Below are 20428 nucleotides of genomic sequence, written 5' to 3'. Positions count from 1 at the left end.
CTTTTGTCACAGAAGACATAACATAAGCATACATAATAAGCACATGCCATTAGTTAAACAGCCGCATTTAATACTGACAAAGACAATAGACAAGGTTAGTTTATTATTTTTCTTCTTTGCGTTTGCAACATAAAGCACATTAGTTAATCCCGCGAGTACTGAAGATTGCATTTTTAAACTAAGTTGATTAATAATTTCACCACATGCTTATTAGTTTAGTTATACATTATGGGAAATTAACTTTACAGGTTAGAACAAAATGTTGCTCTTCACCCTGCTCCATCAGGGCTTAAATTGATATGAGTGTATTTAGTTTACATTCTACTTGAAACATGTTATGAAGAACATATCCTAGTTCATTTCACGTGTGAGACTATTGAAGGATTGTATGTAACATATCTATTGGTTGTCTGATCACATTGTAGTAAATGTGACCATATATTCATACATGTTTGTGACGGTCATATAGGTTGATGTTCTCCATGACGTTGCCTCCCTGCAAGTGCATGGACCTCTGATCTAGTGGGTGGATCTACACTGGCTGTATTTGGAAATTAAAAGAAGTAGTCAAGAGACATGAGTAACAAATGATGATTATGTACAACGTCTCACATATTTACTTAACTCCATTTACAAAACAACAGTGATGGTTACTAATTCATGCACATTTTCATATGCCATATAACAGTGTCAAATGAAATCTCCAGCAGTGATGGACCACTGTTTGTGAATAAGAAATTGGATGTTGACATTTCCAGTTTAGCGTATTTCACTTTATTCAAGCTTCCTACAATTTTTAAATTTGCAAAAATCTCATCAAAATCAGAATAGTAATATTCTAGACGTCCAGTTTTATAAAATAAACTAGCTATTACACTACATGTCACACCATAAGAGGAAGCATATTGTAAGTTACCGCCTCTGACACAGAAGTTGGTAATTTCACACAAACATAGCAATCTTTTGCGTTCATCATCTTAACATATTCAGATAAAAGTCTTAAAAAGGTATTCCTAGAAAAATCTCCCACAGATCTATCTTGATGAATCTCTGGTTTATGTACAATACCTTTATCAGGGTCATCAATCTTATCATGATTGACCACAACTTTACTAGTCATGTTAGCTTTATACATCTCTTTATCTATTCCAAAAGGAAACATGACAGCTAAGATTAACCAAACTAAAATTATCAAAATTATACATATTAAAGACAGTTTGCAACATCTTTTGAGAATTGAGCATCTCAAATTATTATTATAAGAAGGCATCTTTACTAAAAAATAAAAATGAAAATTGAAAAATTACTGAATGTACTCCCTTCTTTTTTTTTAAGAAAACTTCAGCTTTTCTTCAACCTTATGTCATACATCAAATGTGTTTTCCAGCTAACACAAATTCTTCGACCTTGTGTCTCCTAACACAATTTTTTTCGACCTTGTGTCGCCTTAAAGAATAAAATCAATCATTATCACTTTCACTGCCCAAATCTACTTGATTACTGCTATTAACTTCTATTACTGGTGGGATCACTATGTAGGTCGACTCAGGTGACTTATACTTCTGATTTGGTTTTATTGTTCTTTTTGGCCTATTACTGATCACTTCTATTCTTTTTCCTGCTTGCTTTTTCTTATTCAAGTCCTCCTCTTTTTGTCTTGAAATCTCATTTTGCTTTATTCACCAATTTGAATTTTAGGCCTTTATTTTCACTTGGCCAATTGTCTCCTTTTCTTGTTAACCTCCTTTTTGGCTCTGTCAAATTATGTTCCACTCTCCAAGCTCTTTTCCTTGATCTTTTTACTTTTGATTCATCTCCTCTGTCATCTGTTTCACTTTCTGTGTTATCAGCTGATTCATTGATTATCAATTTTTCTGTATCGGATTCTTCTTCAGATTCAGGTACTTCTTTACTCGGCAGTTTCATTTTGTTAGGAACAGCATCCTTATAGCTGGTACTTGGAATGTATTCTTCTTCTTCTTCTTGAATTACTTCCAGTTCACCAGTTTTAGAATTTTCGTTCCTTCTTCCAAAGTTTCCAATCTGCTTTTCAATACTCTCCTGATCTTTATCTCGAATCACTTTTTGTTCAGTTTGCTCTTCTGCTACTTGATCTAGCAGATCATTGTCATTTTCTTCTTCAGAATCTTGTATCACAATATCATCATTCTCTTCATTCAATGCTTCATTCGCATTTGAATCTTCCAGATCTCGACTTTCTTGTCGTTCTTCGAAATCTGGATTTCTTTCAGATTCTTCTTCTGAATCTGAATCAGCTGTTGTATCACCTTCGTCGTCAGGATTTTCAGGTGGAGGTACACGTATGGTATGACTTGCATGAATCCACCTTTTCAGTCCCCTACACTTTATTGCATTTGTTGTAACCAGTATCACCTGTCTTGCCTTTTGCCACCTTGGTACTAGGCAATTCCTTCTTCGATGAACTTTTGTCCTTACCGAGTCTCCTGGCAACAGATCATGAGCTTGTTCTTTCTCTTTTGAAAGTACTTCAGTTCCTACCTGATGGAACACAGAAGTCACCGCGTCAGATAGATTTTTGCAGTAATCCATAATGACGCTATCATTTATGCTCAGTAGTTTATCAACTGGAACAAATTCTTGTCTCATGACCCTTCCCATTAAAATTTCATGGGGGCTCAAACCTGTTTTTCTGTCTGGAATGCTTCTCAAAGTCATCAAAACAAGTGGAAGTGCATCTGTTCACTTCATTCCTGTTGCTAAACACATCTTTGCTAGCCTGTTTTTTTATTGTACCATTCACTTCCTTAACAACACCTGATGCTTCTGGTCTGTAGGCGCAATGCAATTTTTGCTTTATTCCTAGTGCTTCACAAATTAGTTTTAGCAATCTGTTTTCAAAATGTGCGCCGCGATCTGTCTCAATCGATACTGGAAAACCATACCTTGGTATGAGTTCTCTCAAAAGCAATTTTGCCACAGTAATTGAATCATTGTGACTTGTTGGAAATGCTTCCACCCATCTTGAAAACAAACAGACTATCACTAAAACATCTTAGTCTGTTACGAGGTGGTATTTCACTGAAATCAAGCTGTATTCTGGTAAATGGACCACCCTCCCGTCCTATGGTTCCCATGCTTACAACAGTTTTTCTGTTAGGGTTAATCTGTTGGCATATAAGGCATCTCTGACAAAAAGACTCTGCAATTATTCTGAATTTTGGATTGTACCAAGTTTGCCTAAATAATCTAATCATAAAGTCTCTTCCAATATGTCCTGGACCATGGTACATGCGTGCCATATCAGAAATCATGCTATCTGGCATTACTGGTCTGTCATCTTTGTAAACCCAGATCTCATCTTCCTCTCTTTGCCTGCAACCTGCTTTTAGCCATGTGTCTTTTTCCTCATCACTTGCCTCATCTTGTAACTGTTTTACTCCTTGCCAATTTTCAACTACAGATATTAGCATAAGTGAGTTCAAAACATGTTCATTATTTTTTTCCCAATTTACAGACACATTTTGTTTTGCGCAAAATTTTGCTATTGCATCAGCATATGCATTTGCCAAAGTTATATAGTCCTCGCCTTTCTTGTGAGCTGTGCATTTCACCACAGCAATTTTTTCTGGTAGCTGAATTCCGTCAATTAGTCTTTTGATTAACTGAGCATCTCTTATTGGTGATCCCGCAGATGTTAAATAACCTCTTTGAAACCAAAGCTGGGCATAGTCATGGACTACACCATAACCATACTGACTATCAGTCACTATGGTAATCTAATCTTCCGATCTTTTCCCAATTCACATGCACGAATCAAAGCAATTAATTCTGCCACTTGAGCTGAACGAATTCCTTTGAGACTGGAGGCTACAATTACATCTGCAACAGTGCACACTGAATATGCTGCACACAGAACACCATCATCTGTTCTTAAGCATGAACCATCAACAAACAAAACTAAGTCTGATTCAGGCAACGGGACATCTTTAATATCCTGCCTTGGTTTAGTACAATATTCTAATACATCCAGGCATTCATGATCAACCTCATCTCTGACTTCTGTTTCAGTAGTGTCAGGTAACAATATGGAAGGATTTAAATTCACACTTCTCGAGATTGAAACATTATCCGATCCCAAAATATCTTTTTCATATTTTGTCAGCCTGTTATTTGTCAACTACTTTGTTTTGCTTCTGGTGAGGAGAATCTCAACCGAATGTGGGACATAAACTTTAACTGGAAATCCCATTATTATTCCTTCACTTTGTTCCAAACTCATACTTGTTGCAGCTACTGCTTTTAAGCAACCTGGTAATGCTTTTGCAACAGGATCAAGAACAGCTGAGAAATATGCTACTGGCTTTCTCAGTCTTCCATGTCTTTGAATCAGAACTGATAATGCACAACCTTCTCTCTCACTGCAATACAGCTCAAACTCTGTTTCATAATCAGGCATTCCCAATGCTGGAGCTTCACACAAACTTTTCTTCAACTGTTCAAAAGCTTCTAATTCAGTTTTTGTTAATTTAATTGGGTCTTTTATGTCTGCTTTTGTTAGTCTCTGCAGTGGTTTTTAATTACCGAAAATCCACTAATCCATTTGCGACAATAACCTACCATTCCTAGAAACATTATAACTTGTCTCTGTGTTTTTGGAGGTTGCATTGCTTGAATCATTTTTATTCTTTCTTTTGTCACTTGTCTGATTCCCTTTTCAATTCTGTAACCAAGATATTTTACTTCTTGTTTGCAAAACTGTAATTTTGCAGGTGACACTTTATGTCCCTCATCTGCCAGATGATTTAAAAGAGTAGTGGTATCTGTTATACAGTTATCCCTTGTTTTTGCAGCTACAAGGAGATCATCAATATACTGCACTAACGTAGATCTTCCAGGTAATTCTAGATCTTCCAAGGATTTCTTTAGCAACTGATTAAAAATAGATGGACTCTCAGTGTACCCTTGTGGGATTCTACACCATGCTAATATGCACTCTTTGAACCGGAACGCAAACATTTGTTGGCTTTCTGGATGCAATGGAACAGTAAAGAATGCATTGCATAGATCAATAACTGTATACCATTCTGCATCATGCGGAATCTGATATAAAATTATCGCTGGATTTGGTACAACTGGGCAACATGGAACAACAATTTTGTTAACCTTTCTCAGGTCCTGAACAATTCTGAAAGTACCGTTTGGCTTTTTAATTCCCATAATCGGTGAGTTACATGGGCTACTCTTGATTTCTTTTAGAAGTCCTTGTTTTATGAATTTGTCTATTACAGGAGTAACTCCTTCAATTACTTCTGCTTTCATTTTATACTGAGGAATGTTTGAGTAATCCGCTCCTTGCTTTACTGATATTTGTACTGGATCTACATTTTTCATCATACCCATTTCATCTCCAGTGAAGTCCCAAATTTTTACATTCACTGTGTCTTTTAATTCTTCAGGTAAATTATTTTTATGAAACACAGGAAGTAATTTGCGTTCTTATGCCTCAACCATTGACAATGTTAATTTGTAGAGCCCATCTTCTTCTGGAGTTTGCAGCTCTATACCATCCGGTGAGCAATATTTTGCGCAGTTCATCTTGCAGAGAATATCCCTACCTAAAAAATTTACCGGACTGCTATCACAAACTACAAATCTATGCATGTCCTTAAATTTACCTATTTCAACTTCAAATGGTTCAGTTAGATCTGTTTTGATTTGCTGATTAGCTACACCCACTACTTGGATCTTGTCACCAGAGAGAGGGAGGTTTTCTATTTCCACTGATCTAATAGTAGAACGGGTAGCACCTGTATCCACTAGAAAAGTAATTTCTACTTCATTCACTTTACCATTTACAAATGGACCAGATTGATCTACCTCAAGAGTGGCTCCAAGCACACACTCTTCCTCCTCTCTCAGGCACCGTCAAAAGTAATCCTCAGATTCACTCCCCCCATCTTCTTTCATCCAAAATTGTTGAGACACATTTGACAAATTCACTCTTGGTGATCTGTTTACCTGTTCACCTCCGCAGAACCCTGTTTCTGTATTGTATCTCTGCACATTTACACAGTTTGGAAGTGGCGGTTTTGGTATCTGACTTTGCTGATTCACTATGTGTCGCTGTGGCTGCTCATTTATCTCATGCTGCATCTGTGGATTTAATGATGCATTTTTTGAAAAATTTCTGGCCGGATTCTTACATTCGCGCTTCCAGTGTCCAATTTTGCCACAATTAAAACATGGGAGTTTCTTTTTTAACTCTTCTATGTTTCCCATCAAATTTGGTTTATTATAATTACCTTTAAATTTCCCTTAATTTTGATCAACATTTTTGCTTAAAGTTGCTATTTGCTGTTCAGCCACTTTTACCTGTGCCCACATAGCTTTTTCTTTCAGCTTCTTTTGTTTCGCATCCAATTCATCACTACAGTATTTTGCTTTTCTCAAAATATCATCCATTGTGAGTGATTGCCAGCCAACAATTCCAGATCTTATCATTTCACCAATTTCAGGTCTTAAGCCGTATACAAATCTGTATATAAAATGGCTCATATCCTTTTCACTTAAATGCTCATAACCACTGTATTGTATAAATACCAGCAGTAATCTTTCATAGAAGGAATGTACTGATTCTTTCGGCTCTTGGGTTGTTCTGTCTATTTTAACCCAATCTACTTCTTTTGGAGGAATCTTGTTTTTCAAAAATACAATACTTTATCATACATTTTCATTACATCTGGTGAAGGAGCACCTGTTACCTTATCTCGAGAGGTTTCTTCTCTAGGCCAATCTATGGAAATTTTACATTCCGTCCACAGATCTGATGGGACAACTATGTCAAAAAATCCATCAAGATCAACCCACAGGACTTTTGAAACCTTCACAAATCTGTCTACCTGTCGATACCATTCTACAGGTTTCTCTCTTAATCGAGGGAACTCATTTGTAAACATTAGAATGTTTTGTCTTGTCCATGGGACATGCACATAGCCTCCTCCTTCTATTTCTCTCATTGGAAACTCATTTGCCACTTTCTCTTTTTCTCTGATAGGAGAAGCTAAGCGTGTTACGTCTTCATCTTTTTTCTTTGCCCATTTTGCTCTCCATTTACTTAATTCACCCCATTTTCTCAGGATCACAATTACATCTTTTATATGAGTTATTCTTCCCGCAGTATTCAGGTTTTCAATGTCTTTTTCAGAGAAATCCACTCTATAATTTTTCTGCAAACTCTTTTGCTTGCTTAAATCTATTTCTAATTCAAAAGCCATTTCCTCTAATTGGTCATATTTATTTTTCGTTTTCCATGTTATGCTTTTGCAAATAAATAATAATTCATCATCCTGATATGCCTTCAATCTGTCAGTTCCAATTGTTCCAATTATTAATTCCTCTATGTCTGCTTTCAATTTTGCAACATCAAGTAATTTACATTCTGGGATTTGCTTTAAATCTATTTTACTTAAACTTTTTACTGAAGATCCAGAATCAGAATCTGCACCTGTTGGGGTTTTACATGACAAACTTTGATTAAAAGTTAAATCAGGCATCATCATTTTTTCTCGATGTATTTCTGTTAAATCTGAATACAAATCTTCAGTCACTTTCTGTATTTCTGAATTTAATGGAACAGTTAAAGCTGAATGTCTAATTTCTTTTTGATCAAACACTGGGAGAACAGGTCCAATTGTTACTGGCACCGTTATTGCTTCCATGATTTTAGTTAACTGCTGTATTAATTCATTCGCAGAACGAATGTATTCTGAAGTATCTGGTAATCCCTCGTATCTTTCTGTTCTATTTCCATTTCCAGGGGTTTCATTTCTTTGAACAGGAGTTTCAGTAAAATTACTATTTTCTCCTGATATATTTGAATTACGTCCTATTTCTGCTCTCTCAGGTGTTTTTCTGTTGCTCTGATTTGTCTCTGGAGATGTCTCTACTCTTTCAGATGTTCTTTTATTAATCGGACTTGTTTCAGGGGATGCCTCATTAATTATTTCTCTTGGAGGGGCACTTGGAGAAGTCCATGTACAAACTGGTTAATAAGGTGGTGGCTTTCTGGTATAAATTTCTTCTAATACCGCATCTTCTGAATCACTTTCCTCTCTAACATGTCTTTTCTTTTGGGAACCTTTTTTATCAGTTACCTCATTAATTAGTCTCACTGGGTACAAACCATCACACATGTCTGCCTTTCTCCATCGACGCATTCTATCCTCATGTGTTTCCCTATTAAGACCTAATCCTGTTCCCTTTGGTATGCCTCTACGCTCTCGTTCTAATTCAAACATTTCATCCTCCCATTCCACTAAAGCTTCAAATTGAGTAGGTCTAGGCTTTGGTACAAGTTTCATCATCCTTTCTCTTAAGTTTCTTAAGACCGCAATGTTAAATGATCCATCTTCCGGCCATGCTAACATACCATCATTTTCAGTATATTTCATCCAATTCTCAATCCAAATACAAGTATGGTAACCATATTCATCTAACATATAAGCTGCTGGTGTTTTATATTTATGAATTAATCTTCCGTTTCGCGTTGAAATTTTCTTGTCAGGTTTAATTTTATTTTTCAACTTCTGAAACCATGTAAGTTTGTTTTTCCTTTCAAATAATAATAATCCATGTCTTTTAAACAAATTTTCTTGCTTCAGTAAAGATAGTAATAACTTTCGTAACAAGGAAGTTGTTATTCTGCAACACCAACCAATCTGTGCGCGAAACTCACTAACTAACCAATCAGGTTAAGCTACGTCACTATTCTGCTCAACCAATAGAAATACTGCTTTTCAGGATAAGCCAATCAACTGTAAGCTTATCTTGTCACGTGAACCAATCTGTGCGCGAATACTGTGACGTATGTTAGCCAATTACAGCGCGTCTCTTGTGACATATGCTATCGCTGCAGCTTCTGTCTCTCCCTTCGCTCCTTACACTGACACCTCCTTTAAAAAAAAATTCACAGCGCCATATTTACAAAACCTTTCAATTGAATTCAGTTAGTAACACCATAAAAACAAATCATTTGTCTGTTTCGCTAAAATAAAGTGATAGCTTTCTCAAACAATCAAGTATTCTTTCGCGTGAAATAGACGACGCTATGCTCACAGAATATTAAAATTTGTCAATAAAGTAAAGCTACTTTACCCATTCATTTCCACACATTCATACGGAAAAATCCCAAACCATTCATACATAAAATCTTTAGTAGGACTTTAACCTGCTAACAGAAATACTCACTCGCCAGTAAGATAGACGACGCTTCCTTACCCTTCACTCAAGCTTAGAAAAATTCTACTACTCTTTTCACAATAAGTTTTAAACCAGGATAAAAGTCCCTATATTTGAAAGCTACAATTTCATAGACAATCCTCACTATACATTCTACCTTACACACCTAAAATCCCTAAACTTGTGCTGTACGTCCACAACACTTGTGATATACGGCAATACCACTATTTTGAAACAGAACAAATGCACTGTGTAACTTCACCTGTCACACTACTCATGCCGGCACAACAAGGAATTTTCACACTGCTGGAAAAAACCTTTCGACTACATGTAACAACTGAACAAACTTAACATGTTTTAGACATGTATCCTATGTATTACCATGTAACATGTCAGTTACCATAGTAACCGAACTCTGCTACCAAGAAATTGATCCAGCTCTCCTGTAGAAATACTGTCTCACAAACGCTACCTATCACCTCAATACTCACCATTAATCATGAAACACTTAAACAGGCCCATAACACCAATAAGACAATTTTTGAGCAACTGAATCTAGTGGTGTGATTTATAAAACTATTCACATGATATTTACAATACTATATACAACTGCAGTTTACCATCTTTCACCATGGATTTAAGCATTTGTCATATATTAAATCAAACCACTTAAGGCGATTGGATCAACTGATAGTAACTAGACCATGAATAAATAAGACCAGCTTGTCTTTTCAAATCTAATTGTATTAACTTTATTCTTCAAAGAAAGAACATTTACGTTTTAAAATCTTTATTTTATAAGCAAATAAGAAAGCAGCATTTTATTAAGGAAATGAATTATTAAACTGACATTATTAAAGCAAGTTCGGAAACATGAAATATTAGCAAATAACAGTTTCCATACCCTAAATCTATTTCCCTGTCTATTTCTCGCTTCACCTGAAAAGGAAAATATAATTTAAAAGTCTGCTGTCCTTACGTGCGCCAAATGTCCATCAGCACATCATTCAGGAATCGGGAAGCATGCGTTTTTGCCTTGCTCATGATGTCAGGTTGTATACCTTTCTTCTATCTAAACTTTCTACATTTTACATTCTTTCAATGGAATCCAGGCTTCTCATTGGCTGAGCCATGTCAGTCCACTGTTAGGCCATCTTTGAATTTTGACCAAGTCCGGGCTTTACATAAGCCCTATTGTCCTTTCAATTCCACGTTTCACCGTTTCCTTAGAAATGTTACTTTACTCGAGTTCAGAACATTACTTCCTAATCTTGGCAGACACTTTTCTTCCTGTCCTTGAGCACATTTTATTCAGGCAAAAGACTGTTCTTTAAATTAATAATGTTTGTGCAGCAAAAATCTCCACTACGTATATGCAAGGCTCCACTCTGGACAAGGTTTCACATCTGCCATGCTGTCAGCCATATTTTCTAGGCCACCTTTTAGGCCTCACTTCGGAAACTATTATTAACCTCTTCGCTGCTGATGACGAGCTCAGCTCGTCATCAGACACGGTGGTCGTGTGCGGATGACGAGCTGAGCTCGTCATGTAAGGCTGCTTTTTCAAATTTGCCCCACACAGCGGGAAAAGCTGCCGCATCGATGCGGTTAAACAAACACAAGACATCCATTAATTAAAGAATTCAGACCCATTCTGTTACCCTCCCCCTTTACTAATTAACATGGTTAATTATGTTACCTAGCAGAAGCACATTTATGCAGCTTTTATATTTACTTTTTCCTTCAGGAACTGCACGAACTCCAAAGGCTTTTGTCACAGAAGACATAACATAAGCATACATAATAAGCACATGCCATTAGTTAAACAGCCGCATTTAATACTGACAAAGACAATAGACAAGGTTAGTTTATTATTTTTCTTCTTTGCGTTTGCAACATAAAGCACATTAGTTAATCCCGCGAGTACTGAAGATTGCATTTTTAAACTAAGTTGATTAATAATTTCACCACATGCTTATTAGTTTAGTTATACATTATGGGAAATTAACTTTACAGGTTAGAACAAAATGTTGCTCTTCACCCTGCTCCATCAGGGCTTAAATTGATATGAGTGTATTTAGTTTACATTCTACTTGAAACATGTTATGAAGAACATATCCTAGTTCATTTCACGTGTGAGACTATTGAAGGATTGTATGTAACATATCTATTGGTTGTCTGATCACATTGTAGTAAATGTGACCATATATTCATACATGTTTGTGACGGTCATATAGGTTGATGTTCTCCATGACGTTGCCTCCCTGCAAGTGCATGGACCTCTGATCTAGTGGGTGGATCTACTCTGGCTGTATTTGGAAATTAAAAGAAGTAGTCAAGAGACATGAGTAACAAATGATGATTATGTACAACGTCTCACATATTTACTTAACTCCATTTACAAAACAACAGTGATGGTTACTAATTCATGCACATTTTCATATGCCATATAACAGTGTCAAATGAAATCTCCAGCAGTGATGGACCACTGTTTGTGAATAAGAAATTGGATGTTGACATTTCCATCCCATAGAATTCTGGGACTTGTGGTGTGATCGACAAAAATAGACACATGAGAATCTAAATCACCATGAATAGTTGCACAAATTTGAAGCGACTTCCATAATCACATTAGCAGTTTATTATAAAATCCGCCTGCCCAATTTAAATGCAGACAGACCTTTGGTGTAACCATGGAGGAGACTACTTCTTCTCCACCGTTGTTACACCCCTTTGACAGGATGACAGAGTAAGGGTTGTAGGATGTTAATCACTATGTCCACCTACCTACTTTAGATGGGAAGACAGATTAGTTTTCACTGTCCGTCACCAACAGGAAAACCCTGGCAGCATGGGGCAGTGAGAACTATCTAATGCTCCCCTAGCCATGTAGATATCTCCCATGGCGAGGGAGGGCATTATTTTATTTATTTTCAAATGGAAAATCCAGATTCCGGATTTTTTTTATATAAAAAATAAGTTTGACGGATACCTCCCTTATGTTGACGGAACCATGCGACAAACTTAAAAAATACATGACAGGGACTGCTGTGACAGAGGTTCCTGACAATGCTTCAGAAATGACAGCCAGCTTGGTGGCCATTTCTAAATTTGGTGGGTGGGGACTACATAAGGGCGACGGAGTAATATACTCCGTCGCCCTGATGGACTTACATCCGCCCACCAAGATATAAATGGGCCTGTTAGTGCTAAGTATTGAGAGATCCCACCAAGGCTGTATGGTGCAGATACAGCTACAAGCAATGACGTCACAGTCTAGAGAGAGGCAATATCTGGCAGCAGTGCAGTGAAAACTGGTTGAGATGTCATAATTTCCAAACTACAAATGTTTACTTTGCACCAGGGGGGACCTGTCAACAGCACAGCAGGAGCAGTGGCACCATGTCCCAGGGGTGTGAGCGTCCCACTGCACCCCAGTTGAAGCTGCATTTTTCTACCAAAGCAGGGATGATGAGGTAACATTTTCCATTCTTGATTTGAGGCCTATAGTGCCTGTACTGTGCCACTGCCCTACAGATGCCATGCTGTAAATGCATTGTGCTGCCTACATTAACTTCCAGTGTTAATTCTGCTATGATGTCTTTCCTGCAGGCAAGTGGAACCGCGCTAGACATGGCGCCTAATTCCTTTGATGATCAATACATAGACTGTGATGATGCAATGGAGCAAAGAATTATAACAGAGGGACTGTTACAAAAAGAACTTTCCAGAAATAGTATGTTAAGACAGCAATGGGACAGTGCAACACAAGGCTGGGTAAAAAAGAAAAACAGCGGCTCGCTGCCCCCCCTCCCCAAGGGCTTCAAGGACGAGTACGGGGTTGCACTGCTGGCCTACACGGATAATGGCATTTACACGGAGTTCAACGCCGCTGTCCGGGTGGGCGGCCAGTCCCTAGCATATTACATGAACAATTTTCATTTCAAATCCTTCCACTTCTACCTGACCAGAGCTTTTCAGCTCTTAAAAGAAAGTTGCAAAACCCATGCCAAGGTTGTCTACAGGGGAGTGAAGGTTCAGAATTCGCCACCGACGGGATCAGACAAGAAAATGAGATTTGGTCAATTTACTTCAGCATCATTAAATAAAAAAATAGCAGAGGGATTTGGCTCAGCTTCCTTCTTCACCATAAGAACCTGCTTTGGAGTTCTCATTCAGAAGTATTCCAGTTATCCTCATGAGGCAGAGGTGCTGATTCCAGCGAATGAGGTGTTCACCGTGACCAACTACACGGAGCAAGACCACAGATTTGTACTAAACAGCACACAAAGGACCTGCAGTACCTATAACTGTGCATACCTAAACGGTAGGTATTTGAGGGACGCACTGTGCCTGTCAGCATCATTTGTTTGTGTGCAGATGCATAAAACTTATAGAACCTGTCCTATTATACTGCTATGGATAGGAAATACTGTGGCCTTTGAGTGCATGTGGAGAGCTTGGGTCTGAAGTAGAGTAAGGGGCATAGGGGACATCTTCACACCTTCCCTCACCCTAATCACAAGGGCATTTGCATATAATGCCCATGTAACAAGGCGATGGGATATCCCTCACGTTTATTACACTAAACTCTAAATCATCCTATTTAGCTTACATAAAATAGTTTTTTCTTCATATTAATGCTGATATAGATCTGTTTCTCTGGCACTAGAACATCTGAACATCAAGTCCTTTATTTAAGCTTATGACATTCTGACCAATCAGTAAACCCATGATTACTGCTCAAATACACAGGAATAGGAAATAATGCCACTAACCGGGGCCTCCTCACTCGGGTCCTGATTCACCAAGGTAAAGTTAAACATTTGTGTAAGTTTACTATTTTTTGGTATTCACAAACGACAAGATTAATTTTACTACTAGTAATTTACCAGCTGCAGAGACTCTGCAGTCGGGCGGAGAACTCTGCACTTAAAAAGATATTTTTTTATATGCAGAGTTCTCGACTTTGTGGGCAGGTTGAATCCCTAAGCTAGTAAGCAGGCAGCGTATGGTCACGTACATGTGCATCCTCCTGGGAGCAGGGTGTTTTGATTTAGCAGTTTCTCTATTTGTGGTGGATCTCCCAATTCTAATCTTAAAAGTGGCTAAAGTAGCATAAATCTTCAGGGTAATTGATGATAATGTTGGTGTTGTTTCAGCTTCCTGGGGTTTTTCTCAAAGATAATATATATATATATATATATATTTTAATTTGTTTATTGGTTGATTACAGCCATAGAGATATTCTTAGACGACAGTGACAAATCTAGCAATATAACGTCAAGGCATACAGTAATACATAATAGTCATCATGCAGTGGCATCATATTCAGTACGTCTACACATCTCTAGTTCCACCATAGGGGACACACAAATATCTCCACGATACTTATTCCACATTGACCACTTCCGATCCCACTTTTTTGGGCACCCCCTAGCCACAAAAACTTGTTTCTGCCAACATGCACCTGTCTAGCTCTCTTTCCCATCCAGTAACGGGCGGGGGTTTGTTCCCCCCATCCTGTTTCCAGTTCTTGTTTGACCAGTGTGTATCCCAGTGTTGCGAATTGTTGTTCGATTACCATGAGATCCGTCTCCTCCCATATGTTCAGCAGTCCTAGTCGTGCTGTCAACACTACATCCTTACTCAAGGCCATCTGCATACGTTCTGATGCTCCCACCCAGAGTACACGTATCTTTGGGCAGCTCCACAAAATATGATAAAAGTTGGCCTGCTGTCCACATCCCCTCAGACATAAATCGTCGGGTCTGGAGCCTATTTTAGCCAAGGCTTCCCTGTCATGTATGATCGGTGAAGTATCCTGAGTTGTATGAGCCTGAATTTCAGTGTGATGGCTGCCTTGCGAGGGAACATAAGGGCCGTCTGCCAGTCCTCATCACTTATCATCACTTATGTGGAGAAGTGTGGCTCAATGGTTAGAGCGGCAGACCCTGATGCAGAGGTCTGGCCCCAGACCAGGGTTCAATTCCTGCCTCGGCTGGTCTTGGCGGGGCCTTGAGCTCTAAATTCCTCGGACCTGATTTCTCACCTCAGTGCCTATTCTAATCATGGGTCCTACGCTGCAACTCTGGGCAATAGCTTGCTTAATCTCACAACGGCCCCAACACAGCTGGGATGCCTGGCTTCACCTTGGGTATGCCCAGAAGTGGACATTTCACAGGGAAAAGCCAGGAAGGGTTCCTTAGCGTACATGCGCCGGGAGACCCGGTCCAGGTAGCTGTGAGCTATACAAGTACAAAAACATTTACATTTACATTTATCAGGCCTAAGTTTTCCTGCCACCTCTCCCTAAGCTTTGGAAAGGTGTCCGGTAGATTATTACACAGCTTTTTATATGTGAGAGATATCGCTTTGGAACTCAAAGGCCCATCTAACAGGCGGTCCTCCAATGGGGACGATTTCGGTATATACTTTGCATGTCTAATTTGCAAATATCTGTACATTTCTCCCTGAGCCACGTGATATTGGCTCTGAAGCTCCCCAAATGTAAGTATAGCCCCCTTCTTGAGCAGGTCCTTCACTGCCGAAATACCTATGAGGTCCCACTTATCGAACCCAGGCTGATAGCACAACATACCCAATTTCTGTGCATACCACAGCAGCGCTACCTTGGAGAGGACGCCCGCCCATCCCAACCGTGAATTGACAACACGCCAAATTTCTAGTGTGTATTTGGTAAGTACGAAGAAGTTCTGTTTGTTCTTCCTATCACTGGTGTATAAGGCCCCCAGAAAACTGGAGCGATCTGTCTGGTAGCGGTCAAGAGCGTATGCTGGGTCGTTAGGGGGATGATACAGCCAATGGTTAACCGTCACCAATTGTGCCACCCAGTAGTAAAACTGCAGGTCAAGCAATGCAATACCTCCATCGTACCAGCTTTTCGTAAGTTGCTTCAGTGACACCCACGGATTTCCCCCTCCACTGCTCTAAAATACGAGTCGGGGACTCTATGTGGGCTGTTATGTAGAATGTAAAGGAAATGAGGGAGGGCCAGCATCTTAAAAAGTGCAGGGAGACCCACCAGTGAGAGAGGCAGGGATCTCCAATGCTTCACATCCGCGCGCAGTCGAGCCAATGAGGGGGCTAAATTGGAACTATAAAAACGAGCTGGATCCGAAGTGATATAAATCCCCAGCTATCGAAACCCCTCCTCTGCCACCACAAGACGGATTTGTGCCAGTTGAATGCATACCCGGAATATTTACCAAAATTCGTGAAGATGAAGAGTACCACGCTGATCCATTTTTAACGGGGATGCTAAATACAGCAGTATGTCTTCTGCATATAAAGATATACGATCCTGTACATCAGCCGCCCAGCGCATCCTCGCGCCATCACATCTCGGCACTCTTAGGCCGCGAGAGGCTCCAGTAAAAGGGAGAATAGCAGCGAGGAAAGCAGGCATCCTTCTCTGGTGCCCCTACGTAGCCCAAATGTCCGGGACGGGTAGCCGTTTACCCTTACCTGCCCCAGGATGTCAGTATATAGGAGCTTTACCCAGGCTATAAATTTAAGGCCCAATCTCACCCTTTCTAGGACTTTGAATAAATAGGGCCACTCTATGGAATCGAAGGCCATTGAGGCATCAAGAGACAGCACTGCAGCATCTCCCTCGATGTATTCCCTTCTAGCCATCACGTTGTGTAGACGCCGGATATCAAGGGCCGAGTTTCTCCCTGGCATAAACCCAGACTGATCCAGGTGGATCAGTGATGTAATAATCGTCACTAGCCTGTTAGCCAGGACTTTCGCCAAAATCTTTGCCTCTACATTTATCAGCGAGATGGGTCTGTAGAAGCTGCAACTATCTGCCGATTTGTGGATTACCACAATGGTAGCTAACCGTTGGTCCACTAGTAGCCGACCTACCTCCAAGCTTTCCTCATACATAACCCTTAGGTGTGGCACAGTTAGAGAGGCAGTGGCTTTCAAAAACTCCACCGGTACACCATTGGGCCCCATTGCTTACCTGATTTAATCTGCCCTATGGCCTTGCTCATTTCCTCATTCAAGAGATTGCTGTCTAGGTTCTCCCTCTCCGGGTCTGAGAGGGTTGGTATGTTACTATCTCGGAGAAGGTGACGTGAATCTTGAGCCGTGTAGTGGGTAGAGGGGGAGTACACCCATTTCCAGATGATTGGTGAATTCCTCCGCTATATCCCGCGGATGTGTCACAATACTACCTCCCACTGTTGTCAAGTTAGGTACCAATCTCGTTCCCTGCTCTCGCCTCTCCAACCACGCTAGCGTCCTGCCTGCTCTATCTCCCATCTCATATATTCTATGCTGGGTGCTGCGATATTTAGCCAACATGTGCTCCCTAGTTTTTATTCAATATTGGCCCTGCTTTAATAGAAGCCTATGGTTAGCGTCTGGTGAGGGATCTTGTGCATGTTCCTGCCCCGCTTCAAGGAGATCTGCCTCCATCTGGACCAGAAGTTCACGCTTCTTAGCAATGTATCCTGACTTTAAAGATAAAGCTTGCCCTTTCAGGACCAACTTATATGCTTCCCAGAGTGTGTGTGCAGATTCAACCGAACCCACGTTTTCAGTTAAATAATTCTCTGTTTGAGTAGGGAGATCCTCCCTGATGTCTGGGATATGTAGGAGCCATGGATTGATGACAATGGTGGTACGCAGCTGCCGTTCTCAGTGCGTGTACTTTACCCAGACTGGGGAATGATCCAATATGCCCCTTGGCAAGACTCGAGACTGGGCAAATTCAAAGATTGTCTAAGTGCCCAGCCTACTTCCAATACACAGATCTTGCCGGCCAGTACGTGCAGGTTTCTTGAATTCTCCCCGGTGTCAGCCGACACAGTGAACCACTACATTTCGGCCTCTAAATCAAGCTCGCCATCGGACCCGTGCTCTTCAGTTTTCCTGATAGAATTAGCTGATCTGGTGAGTCCTGTGCTGGCGGACATTTTTAACAGGATGTTTTCCCCAACAGCAAAGAGCTCTTCAACATCGTGAAAGAACTCTCCAACCCCATACCTAAGCGCCAACAACATCCTACCCTCGCAAGAACTGTGCGACTGACTGGCCACCTTCTTCCACCGCAAGATCACAGACATCCACAACAGCTTCAACACCACGACTGCCCCGGCAACCACTGACAGCTTCAACACCGTGATCACCCCGGTAACCACGAGACACCCACGACCACCACTCGCACCAACCGCCTGACCTCCTAGACCAACATAGACAACAACGACACCATCAAGATCATGAACTCCGTGCACTCCAGATCCCCAACATATCCATGCCCTCACCACATCTCCAACAGGGCCAGCACTGTCATTGCACCCCACCTCCGGAAGGCCATCAACATCTCCCTCGAGACAGCGACCTTCCCCGAGGACTGGAAGCATGCCGAGATCAACGCCCTACTGAAGAAACCCACGGCTGACCCCAAGGACCTCAAAAACATCCGACCCATCTCCCTGCTCCAGTTCCCGGCGAAGGTCATCGAGAAGGCCGTCAACACACAGCTAACCAAGTTCCTCGAGGAAAACAGCATCCTGGACTCGTCCCAGTCCGGATTTTGCCACAACCACACCACCGAGACAGCCATCCTAGCCACCACCGACGACATCAGAACCCTGCTAGACAACGGAGAAACCGCGGCCCTCATCCTCCTGGACCTGTCGGCCGCCTTCGACACAGTCTGCCACCACACCCTACGCATACGCCTCCATGTCGCAGGGATTCAAGAGAAGACCCTGGACTGGACCACCTCCTTCCTCTCTGGTAGAACACAGAGCGTCCGCCTTCCTCCCTTCCGCTCCAAGCCACCGAGATAATCTGCGGCGTACCCCAGGGCTCTTCGCTCAGCCCCACTCTGTTCAACTTCTACATGGCCCTGCTCGCCCGCATCGCCCGACTGCACAACCTGAACATTATCTCCTATGCCGACGACACCCAGCTGATCCTCTCCCTCACCAAAGACCCTCACACAGCCAAAACCAACCTCCACAAGGGAATGACGGCCGTCGCCGACTGGATGAGAAACAGCCGGCTGAAACTGAACTCAGACAAAACAGAGGTCCTCATCCTCTGGTCCACCCCCTTGGCTTGGGGCGACTCCTGGTGGCCCTCCTTGCTAGAAATGGCCCCCTCACCCACCGACCCTGCCTGCAACCTAGGGGTCATCCTCGATTCGACCCTCTCCATGCCAAAGCAGGTCAACGCCGTCTCCCCCTCCTGCTTCAACACTCTCCATATGCTTCGCAGGATCTACAAGTGGATCCCCACAGAAACCTGAAGGACGGTCACCCAACATCTAGTCAGCAGTAGACTGGATTACGGAAACATGCCAAAGTCAACCCCCTCCTGAAGAAACACTCTGCAGGCCCGACAGACCTCAAGAACTTCAGGCCCATCTCCCTGCTTCCTTTCGCAGCCAAGGTCCTCGAAAAGGCTGTCAACACCCAGCTTGCAAATTTCATTGAAACTAACATCCTGAACATCTACCAATCCGGATTCCTCAGCAACCACAGCACAAGACCACTCTATTCGCCACCACCGACAACATCCGCTCCCTCCTCGACCAGGGTGAAAGGGCAGCCCTCATCCTCCTGGTCCTCTCGGCTGCCTTCAACACTGTCTCCCACTGCACCCTAACCATGAGACTCCACGACACTGGATTTGCCCCTTCTATACTGGCAGAGCTCAGCGGGTCAGACTTCCCGCTACCTCTCGGAACCAACAGAGGCCAACTGTGGAGTGCCCCAATGCTCCTCCCTCAGACCCACCCTCTTCACCATCATCATGGCCCTCCTTGCAACCATCGTGAGGAACCACAGGCTCAACATCGTCTCCTATGCCAGTGACACCCAGATGATCCTATCCCTCACCAAGAACCCAACATCAGCAAATACAACAGCAAAGAAGGGATGAAAGCCATCTCAATCTGGATGAAGAACAACTGCCTAAAACTCAACTCTGAGAAAACAGAAGTCCTCATCCGTGGCTCCAACCTCTTCACATGGGACGACTCCTGGTGGCCCCCGCCCTTGGAAAACCCCCCACCCGACGGACTATGCACGAAACCTCTTCATCATACTAGATTCATCGCTCACAATGAACCGCCAGATAAACTCTGTATCCTCGACCTTTTTCAACATCCTCTACATGCTTCGAAAGACGTTCAGTTGGATCGCATCCGAATCCAGAAAACTGT

At 41.5% G+C, this 20428-nt stretch overlaps 1 protein-coding gene across 3 annotated transcripts in view; it reads left to right on the top strand.

The window, feature by feature from the left end:
* The window catches only part of LOC147693532 (ecto-ADP-ribosyltransferase 5-like), a 486224-nt gene that overhangs the window by 360945 nt on the left and 104851 nt on the right, over nucleotides 1–20428 (top strand). For all 3 annotated transcript variants that reach the window (XM_086933749.1, XM_086933750.1, XM_086933751.1), the window contains one exon: nucleotides 12832–13546. In XM_086933749.1, the coding sequence (XP_086789875.1) occupies nucleotides 12832–13546 (715 nt within the window). The remainder of the gene's footprint in view (nucleotides 1–12831; nucleotides 13547–20428) is intronic.

Source organism: Lissotriton vulgaris, chromosome 8 (assembly GCF_964263255.1).
Source record: "Lissotriton vulgaris chromosome 8, aLisVul1.2, whole genome shotgun sequence".
Lineage (NCBI taxonomy): Eukaryota > Metazoa > Chordata > Amphibia > Caudata > Salamandridae > Lissotriton > Lissotriton vulgaris.
This window is presented reverse-complemented; position numbering and strand designations above follow the sequence as displayed.